At 39.2% G+C, this 16,375-nt stretch overlaps 1 protein-coding gene across 1 annotated transcript in view; it reads left to right on the top strand.

The window, feature by feature from the left end:
• LOC124556584 (O-glucosyltransferase rumi homolog) overlaps positions 1–16,375 on the top strand; it is a 139,182-nt gene that overhangs the window by 78,445 nt on the left and 44,362 nt on the right. The window contains exon 5 of the mRNA XM_047130553.1: positions 7,005–7,237. Within this exon, the coding sequence (XP_046986509.1) occupies positions 7,005–7,237 (233 nt within the window). The remainder of the gene's footprint in view (positions 1–7,004; positions 7,238–16,375) is intronic.

The following is a 16,375-nucleotide window of genomic DNA, read 5'->3' as shown; positions in this document are numbered from 1 at the left end:
ATTCCTAATCAATAAAAGTTAGGAAGTTCTAAAGTACAGTGTATGCAATTGATATGTTGTCAAAAATGTTTTTAAACCATGAGTCTTTTAAAACCAAGATAGATCATTACTTTGCTTTGTTTCAAAGTTTAATCATAATATCATCTGCTATCTGAGTCCATGTCCAAACCATGTGATCCTAAATTTAGTATGATACGTTCAAGGCTTTTATGCATCTTCACCTCCATGTGAAAGTCTTATTTTTGAAACTTTTCAGCGTGACACACACAGTGTGCCCACACTGAAGTGGGATGTTGTGTGTTGCTTCATGCCCAAGCCTTTCAGTGTGTGTTATCTTGAATGTTTTGTTTTCTCACCCATGTCGCTCATAACCTGTGCGCAAATTAATTCTATCAGATTATTCTGACAGTAATATGTGGGTAAACGCTAAACTGTGTGACCACATTCTCATGCAAGAAAGTCAAAATTATACAGTCTGTCATGTGGCTTTTATAAATTAACGAGCTGCGGGAGTTCACCATGAGTCTGGCTTATATTGCCCAGAATATTTTTATTTTTCTGCCAGAGCTCAGTATCCCCTCTCCTGGTGCTTGTACTTAGTCATTTCTCTGTAACATCTGAATAATAACTGGCATGGTAATTATAATGACCGACTTCTAAGCTAGATGTGGCAAGAATTGTTCAGTGAATCACTTCTTTAAAGTGACAGCGTTCATTTTCGAATGGTGGTCGCTATTGTTTTTCTTACAACTAAATACAAGTTTACTCTCGGGAAACAAATCAGAAGAAGAGGCAGCATGCGGAATAAGTATCTGAGAACCTTTTTGTAAGGGAACTTTAAAACTGCCAGTACCATCACTCATTTTCCAGCAGGTATTCATGGAATGATTCAAATCCACACATGTTTCATCAAGGTAATACACAGTGGAACTAGTTCCTCCTCTTGTATCGTGCATCTTTATAATGGACATGCTTTGTGCTGCTTCTATGTAACTTCTGTCAATTAAAAACTCTCTTCTTAACATGTTTAAAACCACTGTATTTTAAAATTCTCTACATTGATGAAGCATTACCTTGCTCAGGCATAATTGTAACAAGTTTTGTGATGTTTGGTATTCCCTTCTTATATACATTTCAAACATGGAGCGCTTTAAAACATCATTGTCAAAACCATATAGTTGTATTCAGGTTTCTTACAATTTTGATTATTTTCAGGTGGCATGAAAACAAATTTTCCTGAGGTTTCTACAGTTCTGACACTTTTGTTTGCTATTCTCTGTACAGTTCTCTTGCCGATATGTGCTTCTGCAGTTCATTCATGAGTCTCCAGAATGTCAAAAATAGAAGTATCGCTTTCAGACTCACATTTGAAGAAGTTATAAATGTGGTATATAAACCACCTCGACTGCTTGTGAACACTCCCTGTTCTGCACTCATAGGCAGCACACCGCACCTGGTACACATGGCGCTCGGGGACCACAGCTCAGCTACGCCACCTGAGGATGGGCTTGTAAAAGTCCGAAACCGATCCTGTGAAAATAAAGTAATTTACAACTGAAGCGGTATTTTCAATCTCTGCTTGTGAAGCATCTACATCTACATGATTACTCTGCAATTCACAATTAAGTGCCTGGAAGAGCGTTCATAGAACCTGTTCAAACTATTTCTGTACTGTTCTCCCCTAGAACAGCACCCAAGAAACACAAATGCTTTTATCTTTCCTTGTGAGCTCTAATTTCTCTTATTTTATTATGATTAACATTCCTCCTTATGTAGACGGGCGCCAACAAAGTATTTTCGCACTGTGAGGAGAAAGTTGGCAACTGAAAGTTCATAAGAAAATCCTGCCACAATAAAAATGCCTTTATTTTGATGATTGCCACCCCAATTCGCGTATCATATCCACGACAGTCTCTCCCCTATTTTGCGAAAATACAAAACTAACTGCCCTTCTCTGAAATTTTTCGATCAATTCTATCTGCTGATAGAAATACTTGAGATGAGGGCAGGAAAGCATAGTGTAAGTAGTCTCTTTAGTAGACCTGCTGCATTTTCTAAGCGTTCCACCAATAAATCACAGTCTTTGATTTGCTTTCCAGACAACATTATCCATATGATAGTTGCATTTTAAGTTCTTCGTAGTTGTAATCACTAAGTATTTAGTTGAATTTACAGCCTTTAGAATCGTCTGTTTTATCCTGTAAACCAAATTTAGTGGATTCCTTTCAGTACTCATGTGGATGACTTCAGACTTTTCATTATTTAGAGTCAATTGCCACTCTTCTCACCATACAGATATCTTGTCTTAGTCGTTCTCCAATTTGTTTTGATCTCTGTTGACTTTATAAGATGGTAAATCACAGCATCATCTGCAAACAGTTTGAGAGGGCTGCTCAGATTTTCTCCTAAACCGTTTACTGGATTGGGTAGAGAGAAGCACCTGTAACACTTCCTTGCAAACACAAGATATCACTTCTATCACATTCGATGATTTTCCGTTGATTACTACATACAGTGGTCTTTCTGACAGGAAATCATGAAACCAGTCACACGACTAATATGATACTTCATAAGCATGCAATTTAATTAAAGTTGCTTCTGAGGAACTTCACGTTTATTGCTGTCACATGACATTTTCGTTTAAAAATCACACCAAGATGTTTTGATACACATTCACAGCTATACTGCTACAAGAAAGTAACATTGACATATGAGTAAATAATTTGGTTGCTCTGTGAATGAAACTGCATTGTCGCAAAATATGGCAACAGCGCACTATCCCCTGAACTTAGCTCACAAACAGATTTCCCACACTGTATCCTCTCACACTCCTACCCTCTCACTACCCCCAAGAACACGCTACAAAGGAGCATGCCCCTATTCACGAAATACCATCCCCACTGTAGTGACTGAACCATATCCTTCACCGGGTCTTTGACTATCTGTCATGCATGGAAATCATTCCCATTCCTCCTAGAGTGGTATTCTGCTGCCCACCTGACCTATATGATATCTTGGTCAGTCCCTGTGTCACAACCACTCTTGTCCCTTTTTACACAGATTTTATCCTCATGGAAGACCCACATGAGAGACCTGTCCAAATTGTCCACCTAGCACATTCTACTCTAGTTCTGTCATGGGCTTATCTGATCCCGTAAGAGGCAGGGCCTCCTACAAAAGTAGCCGTGTCGTATACCAACTCTGCTGCAATTTTGCACAGCATTTTACATTGATTTGACTACCAAATGACAAGCCACTCAAACAAATGGCCCACTAAACTGTGGCCGTGTACAGAGTTGACCGCCTGATGGCGGAATACGTTGTCGAGAACGACAAACTCGATTCCGACAGCCGCTTTGCAACTCAGGCCATTTGGATTCTTTCCCCTGGCACCGACTTTTCATAACTGCATACTTGGGAGCTATCTTTGGAACACATCCTTCATTCCTGTAATCCTCTTGGCTTCAATCTCAGCTAACCCCCCAGCACCTGCACTCTCTTCCCCGTGGTCTCCTCTTCCACAATTCTGTCACCACTTTCCAACCCAAGCTCCTGCACCATTGTCAGTGCGCACTGCACAGACTCGCTGGTTCTGCTGTGTGTGTGTGCACCACATTCCTATCCTGTGCACCTACTGCCTCCCTCTGATCTTTCAGCCACTCTTCGCTAACTTTCCCTCTTGCTCCCTGCCTCCCTTTCCATCCCTTGTCCTCTCAACTCAACATAACCCTACATCACCCAGTCTACGTGCCAAATCACGGTATCGACAAATTTGTGTGTGTGTGTGTGTGTGTGTGTGTGTGTTTGTTTGTTTGTTTGTTTATGTTTTCCCTAGCTTGAAAAAGAATTCTTATGAAAGCTAACGAAGTTTGCTTGCTGTTGTCTTAACTCTTAAATTATATACATTGTGCCAGAACTTTCCATACCATATTAAGCAAAGGTCATTTGATAGATCACTGATAACCCTTATTTCAGATTCTTTTCCCCAGCTGAAGTATCAGAAAACTACTTCTAGGGATGCTCAGACTAGTTTAGATGATACTGTATCTCCTGGGCTGATTACTCCGTCAGTTCTGAATGCCCCACTGACCTGATGAAAGCTAATGATAGCTGTAACTTTGACATATATATTTATTTTCTTTGGACTCTTCGAGATGACTAGAACATATGTCCACCCTTCTCAGCCAAATTGGACATGAGGTCTGTGTGTGTGTACTGTGCATATGCTTTTCAATAAACCAAGCTTTTCACTATTTTTGTATGATATTGTGGTCACAGTTCAGTTGTACTGCAAACTCACGGATAAGCATGATATGTCTGCCTGTGGAAATTTACATATCTATTTGCTCATTATTAGTGACCAGAAAACGTAGCATCTATCTTTGGCAAAATTCACATCTGCTTTTGCAAAATTCACGTCTATTTTTGTCGAAATTCATATTTATTTTCTTTGTTTGTAAATGATTTGATGCACAAATTTAAAAGGTTGTCACGTTACGTGAGTGTAGACAAGCAAATTATTAGTTCTTTGAAATTGACTGTTAAAAAAAAAGTGCTCATTGGAAACTTTTTGACTGGAATGTTTGCTTTTGCAAAAACTTAAACACATTTTTCTTCTGAAACGGCCTTTGTTTTCTTCATTTGGCTGTATTCAAGCTTTCAAAAATAATTGTTCAGTTAAAAGGCAGCAGCATTTTCCCTCCAGTTAAGTGAAAGCGTCTCCAATATAAGTTTGGTCTGTATCACAGTTTTCCTCTTTCAGCTACGTAGTAACATCTTCATCATCAATTCCTTCTCCTCCTGGAAGGTTGTGGAACATACAAAGTAATTGATAATTCTGAATTGACTGGCTCATTACTGTCACCCACTACTGGATCCAACTTGACATCAATGGATGGCCACAATTTTCTCCAGCTCTTCACCATGGTAGCGCTCTCTGCTTTGTTCCATGTTTTGACTGCTTGGAAAACAACATCACATATGTTAGTTGCTTTCCATGTTTTCAGCATTGTCTCGATTGTGTCATTTTCACTTTTGTTCAGCAAGGAGACGAGAAGTGAATGTCGGTAATGACGTTTAATTTATTCCAAAATTCCCTGTTCCGTGGGCTGAATTAGGGCTGTCACATTGGGTAGGAGAAAGAGTGCTTGCATATCATGGGACTTCAGAGAAACATCTGAAGGATGACTGCGAGCATTGTCAGTTATAAGGATAGCTTTCTGTGGAAGCTTTTTCTTCTTTAGCTCTTTTCTCACTGCTGGTACAAACATTTCATGGAACCAACAACAGAATATTTGTCTGTCCATCCACACTTCCTTCTGGGTGCAATACTGCACTGGTAGAGTTTATGTCAGTGTGTTGAAAACAACGTGGATGTTGGGATTTTCCAATCACCATAAGCGGTAGTTTATAACTCCCATTTGCACTACAACATGCCATTAATGTTATGCACTGTTTCTGTTACTTGTAACCATGAGCTTCCTTCTCGTTCTTGGTGTCTAATGTTTTTGAAGGAAGCATTACTTGTTTTTAGTTTTATTTTTCACTGGAGTTATTTGTGTATCACCTATTCATGCATTTGTTACATTCTTAACATTAGTTTTATGTCTGTCTTGTTATAGTACTTACCAGAGTTCTGACACCCACTGCTCTTTGACCATTTGTATAGTTATCAATAACTGTGTAAGACTGAATGATAATCCTTCACTCAAAATTAGACATGGTTTTCCAAGTGTTCTTAAACATTCAAGTTATTGTCAGTAGTGATGTAAGCAAGTAACACAATCTATTTGCAGGATAAAATATTTCTCAAAAACAATAAAAAATATAGTATGGCTATTGCAACAAATGAGAGTTCAGGATGTGGAGACACCTGAATACATAACAGTGACTGGGGCGTAGCAGCATAGTTGGGCTGCCATAGGACGAGGCATGTTTTCTAAAATGGAAGCCAAATTCACAGCTGTGGTTTGGCGCTAGTAAAGCTCGCTGTCCCAGAGCAGGATATAGTTTTTGAGAAAAAGGTGACCAAATCTGTGTTTATCGCATAGCAAATGCTGGTAAGCAGCGTCACATTCTAAAGAGCAGCGTGCCAGCATCCAAACTGACGTATAAGCTTGGCGGTAACCAGCATCAGCATTAGAGAGCTTGAGTAGTCCCACAGAATAGTCATGTGATTTCTTGTGATGGGTGAGTTGCTGTGTACAGTGCCTTCTCACCAGACAGGCTACAACTACACCAAGTGGTGTATCATTGGTGAATTTATAGTATACTACCATCAGCTATGCTCTTTACAAACATTCAGAATGGATTAAGTTTGTTCAGTGATTTTTTATTTGAGGACTGGTGTAATAGAACTCCAGAACTAGAAAGAGCTGGATTAAATTTTATTGTATGTTCATGCATATAGAAAGAAGCTTGTAACACAACTTACATGACAAAACTTCATTTCACTTCCATAGTGCATACAGGAGGTCTGTGGCATAACCTATGAAGCTTTGGAATGATCTGTCTAAGAGACGTTTTCTGCAGTTCTGTTGGAAGATAATATGTGAAAATTTCTAATTAACTTTCAGATTATTAGAAGTGTATCTTTATTTCATTGTATTTGTGCTGGAATAAGTAACTAGTTTCTTTCAGTTCCTGTATTGTGCAACTACTGTCTAATTTGGAAGAAGCAGGTGCACAGTTTGTCATATTCATCTTGACTGCAAGCATAGTTTCCTATATGTCTTTCTAATTGTTTCTGTGTTATATTTAATTGGACATGTCAATTCAGTTGATTAAAAAATTACCTAGAATGGTAATGACATATAAATGAAACAACAATCAGATCATTATTCACAGAAAAAGTGTCTACTTACTAACGGCAGCAGGGAGAGATACATAGGAAAATATCCCCTGCATGACTTCTTGTTTGTACTGTCTGTGCTTCTGTCTATTAATTATGAATTTGATGCTATGTAGTTACTTTTATAAAGTGAGGCTGCTTCTTTTTCCTTCAGGACACCCTGTACGCAGAGCCAGCTGAAGAAGTATCACTAGAAAGACATTGTGAATACAAGTATCTATTTAATTTCCGGGGAGTTGCAGCCAGTTTTCGATTGAAACATCTCTTCTTATGTAAGAGTTTAGTGTTTCATGTTGGTGACAACTGGATTGAGTTCTTTTACCCAGCTCTGAAGCCGTGGGTACATTATATACCAGTTAGTAGTACAGCGTCAAGAGAAGATATCAGGTGAGTGCTGTTTCATATATTTCCTTTTATTCAGTTTATTCACATTCAACACTTTCTGGATGTGTGCCACCTCTAATTGACATAAACAGAACATTAAATTTCAACCTTGAGTGCAAGTGTGTGTTCATGGCTGTGAAGTGTGGGTGCTGTCATTTTGCTCTTAGGGTGCTTAAGATTGTGTATTCGTACACATTTCTATCATGTCACTGTTCATATGGAAGCTGTTGTAGTCCTTGGCTGCATTAGATTGTTACAAAGTGTTGTAAAAACATTACTCAGATTATTTCTTTCACTAGAATGTTCTTCTGTTGAGCGAGTTATTGATGATTTTGTTGATAATGTTGAATAGTCAGTTGCAATGGATGAGCTATTTTAGTCACAATGATGACCTGTGGTGTATACAGTATTGTGGCTAGATGTTACATTTTCATGATGTTCGACACTGTCATCACGTTGTTTTATCATAGAAAATAACAGTTCCTTGTAATAGGCTGTCTGACAAGAAAAGTGAAGCACCCAAGATAAGATAAGATAAGATAAGATAAGATGCTTTATTGCCAAATAACATGTTTTTATACAGTCATTCGATTGAGAACATTGGTGACTCGTCAGTCTTTAACCTAAGTTGTTACAGTATTTTATATACTACAGGAAATACGTCATACGTACATTGCTTATTATAATGAAAATACAACATTATATTTTAAATCTTTTCGTAACTCATCGAATCATTACTATAGCCTTCACACACCTATGTGAAGTATGGATGTACTGAACGGGATACAAACCGCCATATAATTCTATATATAAACATGAATATACAGTGAACATGTATACTTTGTTTGTATCTATATGGCTTCGAAAGTATACCATTTGTACTTGCATCTTTACTCCCTATTCCTATTTATAAATTCTTCTAAACTATAATATTGCTTTTTATTCATTTAGAAATTCTTCTAGACTATAATAACCTTTGCTTTTTAGGTATGTGCCAATGGTATCCAATGTGGATTCCCCAAATATTGACCTTATCTTATTTCTGCTCTTCAGAGCCATGTAATATGGAGTATTTTCATATACGAGTCGGTGACAAGGTAGCATGTATTTCAATTTATGTCTAGTTTCATAGGCATGTGTGAATGTATTTCCTTCAAACAGATGTGAGTTTTTTCTGTTCAAAGAGAAGTATTTCATATATGAAGATGGAAGGGATTGTCATGAAGTCCAGGCTTTTGAATAGTGGTTTGCATGAATGTCTACTATTGGTTCCTGTCATTGCTCTAATTTTTTTTTTTTTTTTTGTAGTTTGAAGATTCGAAGGAAGTTTGTCTTTTCAGCACCCCAAAATATTATTCCATATCTTATAAGTGTTATGAAATACGCGTGGTATACAGTTTTCTTCACTGTTAAATCCATTAATTTGTGTAGTACCCTCATTGCATAAACTAAACTATTTAATCTCTTCAGTAAACTGTCCACATGGTCGGTCCATTGCAAGTTTTTATTTAAAGTTATCCCAAGAAATTTTACAGAATGAACTGTGGTAAGTTCTTTACCTGAATATTCTATTTGTGATATACATTCAGTAGTTTGTTTGGTCCTGAAGTGTATGATTTGGGGTTTTTTCAAGATTTAATTTCACAACATTATCTTTTATCCATTGTTCAAGTTCTTGTAGAGTTTGTTTCGTGGTCCTTACTAATTCGTCAGTGTTTTTGCAGCAGACTACAGCAGTTGAGTCATCTGCGTAAAGTATTGTATCTGTATTTACTTTGCTAGGCATGTCATTTATGTAATATAAGAACAGAAGTGGTCCTAATATCGAGCCCTGGGGCACGCCTGCTTGAATTTCTTTCCAGCTAGAGCAAGTTTTCTTTCCCTTTTGATGTATCACCACTATTTGGTATCTGTTTTTTGAGATAAGATGAAAACCATCTTATAGATTTTCCATGGAAGCCATAGGTACCCAATGTTTGGACCAGTAGCTTATGGTTTACTGTGTCAAACGCCTTTGAGAGGTCACAGAAAATACCAGATACACTTTGTTTGTTGTCAAGGCATTTACTTACTTTGGAGATTAGTTGATTTATAGCTTTTAAAGTGTTTCGTCCCTTCCTAAACCCATATTGGTTATTGAGAATAATATTACCTTCCTTATTGTACTTTTCTAATTGATTACATACTATTCGTTCAACTATTTTAGAGAAAACTGGGAGTATAGACACTGGGCAGAAATTTACTAAATCATCTTGTTTTCCCTTTTTGTAGACTGGACGGACTTCAGCATATTTCAGTCTGTCTGGAAAGCAGCCCTCATCAAATGATTGGTTTATTATTTTACAGAGTTGACTCCACAGGTTGAGGGAATATGACAGTATGAGCCCACTTATCGGTATGACATTACACCCCCTTTGGCCTAGATGTGTGGACTGCTTTGGTTAGGATGTCATAAAACTGTTGTCTCCTCTCCTGCTGCGAGTTGGCCCACAACTGTTGTAGCTGATCCTGGATATTTGGCACTGAGATGAAGTTTACACCTGAGGTCGCCACACATGTGTCCTATTTGGGACAGATCTGGAGATCTTGCTGGTGTCCTATTTGGGACAGATCTGGAGATCTTGCTGGCATTGGGATAGCCTCAGCATCATGCAGACAGTTCATAGAGTCATGTGACATGTGTAGACAAGCATTGTTGTGTTGAAAAATGGTACCACTATACTGTCACACACAGGAAACCTTTGATCTGCCATTGTGCCATTAGAGTTCCCTCAATAACTACCAATTGTGACTTGAAGTCGTACCTGATTGCTCCTCACACTGTGATGCCAGGAGTAACATCACCATGTCTTTCCAAAGTGTTGGAAGAGTGGGACCTCTCCCCAGGTTTCCGCCATACTCATTGACGGTGGTCGTCCGGAGAAGTGCAGAACTGTGATTCGTGGCTGAACAAAATGCAACTCTGTGCGTCGTCAGTCGTTACTTCCTGGTCACAGCACCATACCGAAAACAGCAGTTTGTGTTGTAATGTTAACAGCAGTCTACATACGGGATGGTAATTCCCTAGTCCAGGTGCTGTTAGTCTGACCAATGATGGAGAATGACACGGAATGTTGCAGGGAGTCCATTACTAGTTCTCAGAAGGCAAGTGCACTTATGAAGGGGTTACAAACTTGGATATTGCAAGATTTGACGAACCAGCCAAATGGAGATCAACAATGAGGCTCCTGTCAGACAATTTCGTGTGCTGATAAAGCTGTCTCACATTTGTTTGCAGCATCTCCCTGTCCTTTGTAGTGATCACTCAACATCTGATGCTGTTTGGCATTCCCACGCCAGGCACACTGAAAACACAACCCAGGTAAAAAATGCAGAATAAATTAATTGAAATGCACATAAACAGAAACTCCTCCTTCCAGTAATTTTTTTTTACAAGAACTGTTTGTAGTAGCTCTTGGTAATCGCTGATTTTACACAAGTTCATATGCAGGCAGATGGCCCTAATAATGGACAAAATTAAAGTCTGAGTTCACTATGAAGTGGAACAGCTACAGTGTAAGACAATGGCACCAGCTAATACCAATGTCTTCTGCAATCTCCAGGTGTATAGGCCACTTCATGGCATTGTCTGAGGTATCACTGGCAGCTCCACATTCAGCAGTGACCTTTTCCTTAGCGAAATCTCTGATTGATGGACTGCTACTGTGGCCACTGCCTGGCCCAGAAAATTCAAAGAAAAAGAGTTGTTAAATAGCTGAGACTGCCATTCTGTGGTAGTGTGCTGACATAAATACTGTTGTTGCACACGGATACGGCACAACCTGTTATTGGGCGTTTGATGAGATGCGGAAAAATAGTGCCTTTAATCACAGCGCTGTGGCTGTGGAAAGTGTGCTATGCTGGCAATGGACCTGAGACCTCTCTTGGTGGCTGCCTTTTGTGTGTGTGTGTGTGTGTGTGTGTGTGTGTGTGTGTGTGTGTGTGTGTGTGTGTGTGTGTGTGAACTCTAATGCAATCTGATGGGTGTTCTACCTGTCCTAGAGAATTGCAACTCTTAATAATTTACATGCACACTAATGGCATGTGCATGTACAAAGATAAGTTGGCATTTGGCTGTTTTTAGTGGGTACTTCACTTATCTTTTTTCAGGCCATGTATAAATTTTCCAGCTGTAGTTTCAAACACAGGGATAATATACAGTGTAATATTGTTTGTTTGGACATGAAGTGCGAGCTTTGTTTTAATACTTTAATGTGTGATCTGTAATGTAACTAACATACAGTTGAATGATTAATCGGGAATGTGTGATCTGTAATGTAACTAACATACAGTTGAATGATTAATCGGGAAGTAAGTTTCCTTGTGCTGTAAATAGAAAGAAAACATTATGGCCAGGAAACATTTATTTTAAGAGATGTTGACATACTTTTCAGTGCACTTACCATGGTAACAGAAAATTATCATACTATGGTAACGACTTGTGTATTTATGTGCCATATAAGTCTGTCACCTAGGCTTCACACTGGCTTTTCATAACTGAGAAAATGTTGATGGACAGTACTTTCTGCAATTCTTAGAACAGATGGAAACTGATGGTAGCAAGATATGCACGGTGAAATGTTGACAAAACAGTGCATCAGGTGGAGAGGAGGTGGGGGAAGTTGGGGTAGGAATAAGATTGTAGCAGGTATTGCTGTGAATTTAATTCACATGGAACTAGAATGAATATAAACTGTCCCTTGCAAAAGCAATCTGGACTTCTTTTGCTACTGCCAGGAGAGACTTATGTCCTGTACTTTAAAAATCATTAGAATTGTATTAATACCTTCAGCTGCTAACAGGCGTTGATATATATCAACGGGGACAGGTGAAAATGTGTGCCTCGACCGGGACTCGAACCCAGGATCTCCTGCTTACATGGCAGATGATCTATCCATCTGAGCCACCGAGGGCACAGAGGATAGCGTGACTGCAGGGACTATCTCGCGCACGCCTCTCTCGAGATCCACATTCTCTCCTTGTATGTCCACACACGACATTCGTAGTTGATATATATGAATGCCTTTTAGCAGCTGAAGGTATTAATACAATTCTAATTTCTTTCTAGATGGTTGCAGGTCATCAATGGTGTCTGTTCTTTCAGACATGTCCGAAAAAACAGACACCATATCCATATAAGTATTAAAAATCATTTGTTAAAACTTTTAAGCTGCTACTGTAATTATTTTATGGTTGAGCTTCAGAACCTTCCTGGCTTATTTGTAGCTTTCATCTTTGCCTTTTTAAAGGAGATCTTGGAGGGTTTGTTTTTAAACTATGAAAGACCTCAGTGTTGTAGCAAATGAGAAAGTCCAGGCAGTCATTAATGTTGAAGCATTTCAACTTTTAGATAATCAACTTGTGCAGATTAATTAGTGTTGCACAGACTTGGGGCCTTCTGCATATAGTCCGGGTCCAGATCCAGATCCATAGTGATTACGGATAATGCTGGAGAACTGGGAATGCCAGGTGACCATCACCTGGGATGTTGTCTTGGAATGGGACACCACATCTGCTGTTGTTGATCATTGGGCTGGGTGAGATGGGGTGCTCTCCTTAAAAGATGTCACTGCTTCTTCTTCTTCTTCTTCTTCTTCATCTTCATCTTCATCTTCTTGTACCAATGGACACTGCAACAGATACAGCAAAGGGACAATGAGGGTGTCCGTGCAAGAATTCTACTGGGCTTCTATAGTGGTTCAGCGTTGGTCAGTAAGAGGATAAAAAGAAAGCAATCGAGAATCGATAGGTGTGGATGTCAAACAGTTTTTCCATCTGTGTTTCTACACACAAAACATTCAGCCATGCCATTAGACATAGAGTGAAACAGAGGTGCGATAAGAGTTTGATTCCATTCTGGGTGCAAAACAACTAAAAACTGGTGAATGAAAACTGTGATGTATTATTGGTGATAAGCTCTTTGGTCTCCTTCCATAGAAAAAACAGTGGCGAGGCCTTAGTGATATTCCCCTTTGTGGTTTGTTACATTTTTATGACTTACGGGAAATGAGAATACACATCTATTAAAATCGACCATGTGACCCTGTAGAATGTCACCACAAAAACTGTATGCACTCATCCCACAGTCGGTTACGTGTAGGTGATGGCTGGTAGGTTTAGGGTTGTGCTGGTTGTGCCTCTGACAAGTTTGGCAATGTTGAACCACAAGCCTATTATCCTCATTAACCTGTGGCCAGTACACATCACTGGGCCAGATACTTCCTTCTGGAAGTGCTCCAGGTGGACTGATGCAGGAGTTGCAATATATGAGAGCACAGAACTTCCTGAATCACTGCTTGACATTGGAAATCATCTTGATTTGACAAAAGGACAACTTTGAAAAGATGAAGTATCGCAAAAAGTGATGAGGAGGCTCCTCAAAGACTGCTGAAAGAAGGGCCTGTGGCCTGTTGCTAGTATGAACTGCCAAACCTGTCTCGAGAGTGGATCATTATGTGTGGCTGCTGCGGCATCTCTGGAAATTCTTCCACTGACTTTCCCTATTGTGAATCAATTTGAAAACAAACAATTATCTTATCATCAAATTCCTCATCAGCATCCATAAATAGCCATAACAGCATGTCCCCTGGGCCAGTGTACGATCGTGAGTTGAATAGTGGTAATTTGATAAGAAAAGTACCCAGCATTATAAACTCTGAGTTATCTGTTCAGACAACTTTGATTTAGGGTCAAATGCAGACAGTAGTAGCTTATGATCTGTGACCAGATGGAATTGGGCCATACAGGAAAATTCTGAATTTCTGGATACTTAAAATAATTGCCAATGTCTCCTTCTCTATCTGCATATAATTTTATTATGCCATCATGAGTGTCTTGGGGGTGAACCTGAAAGTAGTTCCAAACCATTTGGGTACTTATGTGATAGAATGGCCCTGTCATTTGTGGCCACCAAGAGAGATAAATGAGGCTGACACAAAATCAGGCAAGGAGCAGTTTAGAGACATTGCTTCAGCTTAAACAGTGCTTGGGGACAGTCTGCAGACCACTGGGAAGGGGCCCCTTGTTTCCAAAATAGATTAAAAACAGATGGGCCTCAGTTGAAATTTCAGGGATAAATCCAGCATAATATCTAACCTTGCCCATAAAAATCAGCATGTCCTTTACATTTTTTGGTGTAGGAATATGGGAAATTGCTGACACATTCTCTGACATCCGTTGAAGGCCATCCTCGCTAACAATATATTCTATTTACTGTAATGGACTGCTGAAAGGAGGACTGTTTCAATGAGTTATACTTTAACCCAGCTTGCAAAAGAAACGAAAGTACTCACAGTAGACTTGACAGATGCTCCTCCTGAATCCGTCCTGTGACTGCAATATTATCCAGATATGTGACACATTGTAGAATGCTTAACAATAGTTTGTTCTAAAAATTTCTGAAATATTGCTGGAATGCTAGCTATCCCGAAAGATAACTTGTTGTAGTGATAGATGCATTATGGAGTATTTAATACCAGAATGGCTGTGGAGGACTCACTCAGAGGAAGTTGAAAACAAGGTTCCGATAGATTGATTTTAGATAAATACTGACCCCTGTCAATTTTGAAAATAATTCACCAGGACATGGAAGGGGTATGCGTTCACAGTCAGCTGAGTGTTTACCATGTTTTTGAAGTCCCCACAAAGACGTAATGCATAACATTGTTTGTGATCAATAGAAGCCATTCCCAGGCCCATTGAAAATGAGACCATAACAAATACATAAAAAATCCATTTCTGCATATGAAAATAGTATTGTGAATTACTTCGACTGACTGTTGTATAGAAAACCCAAAGGCTATATATCCATCCAGGTCAAAAATATTTTCCACTAAGCATTCTGCTACTCCAGAAAAAGGGAGGGTGCAGTTACTTGTCAATACTTTTAATTCCAGAACTATCTAGCATAGTATTGGAATTTCATGATGAACGTAATCCCGCAGCATAGTTGATACTGAATTTAAGGGTAGAGACCCCAGTTGGAGAGACATAGACTGATTAATAATTAAGACCCAGGTCCTTGTATCAAAAAGGGAAAAAATGGTAATACTATGAACCACTGCTTACAGCATAAGATGGTGTGGTGCTATACTTGACTCTGTGATGTCATTTATTTCCATCAGCGCACTCGATTGCAACCATGTGCCCAATGACCGTGGGAAGAATACTGCTGAAAGACACCATTAGAATGTGAATAACTACATACAGCATGTATAGAAAAACAATTCAGACAACTGGGCAGTCCATAAAATTATATTGAGGCCAGGTGGAGACCATGCAGCTTTCAAAGCTGCCGACCCAATCTGTCTGCTCGTAGTACTGGTCATTCAATATAAATGAAATGGAAGTGAACACATGTGAAAATAGGTTCGTTAATTCAACACCAAACCTAACTTCAATCAACCATAATGAATCAGACAGAGGAACAGGAGTGAAGACAAAGACCACGAGAAAATTTACTGGAACGTCAGAATCATTCAAACAAATACCCTCTAATTTGTATATCTTTGCAGGGTCTCATATCTGGCTTTGTATGACATTCACTAATTCTCATAGAATTGTCATCTTTAATCAGTTTATCTGACATAACTTCTGAAGTACTATAAATACAGTGAAGGCCTTACTACTCATAGCTGGCATAAAATTTTGTATTGAAAAGTGTCTGCGGACGTTTTTTTTTGTGGGGCTATTGGCTGTATGTGTAACCCTTGTGTTCATAGCAATATTATGAAAAGCATAGGTTGCTACTCACCATATAGAAGAGATGTGCACAGCAAAAAGAATGCTATACATTTACCCTTTTAGCCAAAAGGCCTTCTTTCGAAAGAGAAAAACCACATAAATTCACACAAGCACGACTCACACACTCATGACCACTGCCTCAGGTTGTGGCCAGACTGCACACTGAAACTGTGCCTGATGGGAGCAGCAATCTGGAGTATGTCTTGGGGGTAAATAGTAGGCATGGGTCAGGGAGGGGAAATGAGAGCAGGATAGAGATTTTTGGGGGGGGGGGCAAGTGTATTGTTGCTTGTGGGAGCTTGTAGACGCATGATGGGGACAGGGTAGAGCTGCTAGGTACAGTAGGGAGGTATGAAGGTA

This window comes from Schistocerca americana, chromosome X (assembly GCF_021461395.2).
Source record: "Schistocerca americana isolate TAMUIC-IGC-003095 chromosome X, iqSchAmer2.1, whole genome shotgun sequence".
Classification (NCBI taxonomy): domain Eukaryota; kingdom Metazoa; phylum Arthropoda; class Insecta; order Orthoptera; family Acrididae; genus Schistocerca; species Schistocerca americana.
Note: the sequence above shows the minus strand (reverse complement) of the source record. Positions and strands in the feature narration are given on the sequence as shown.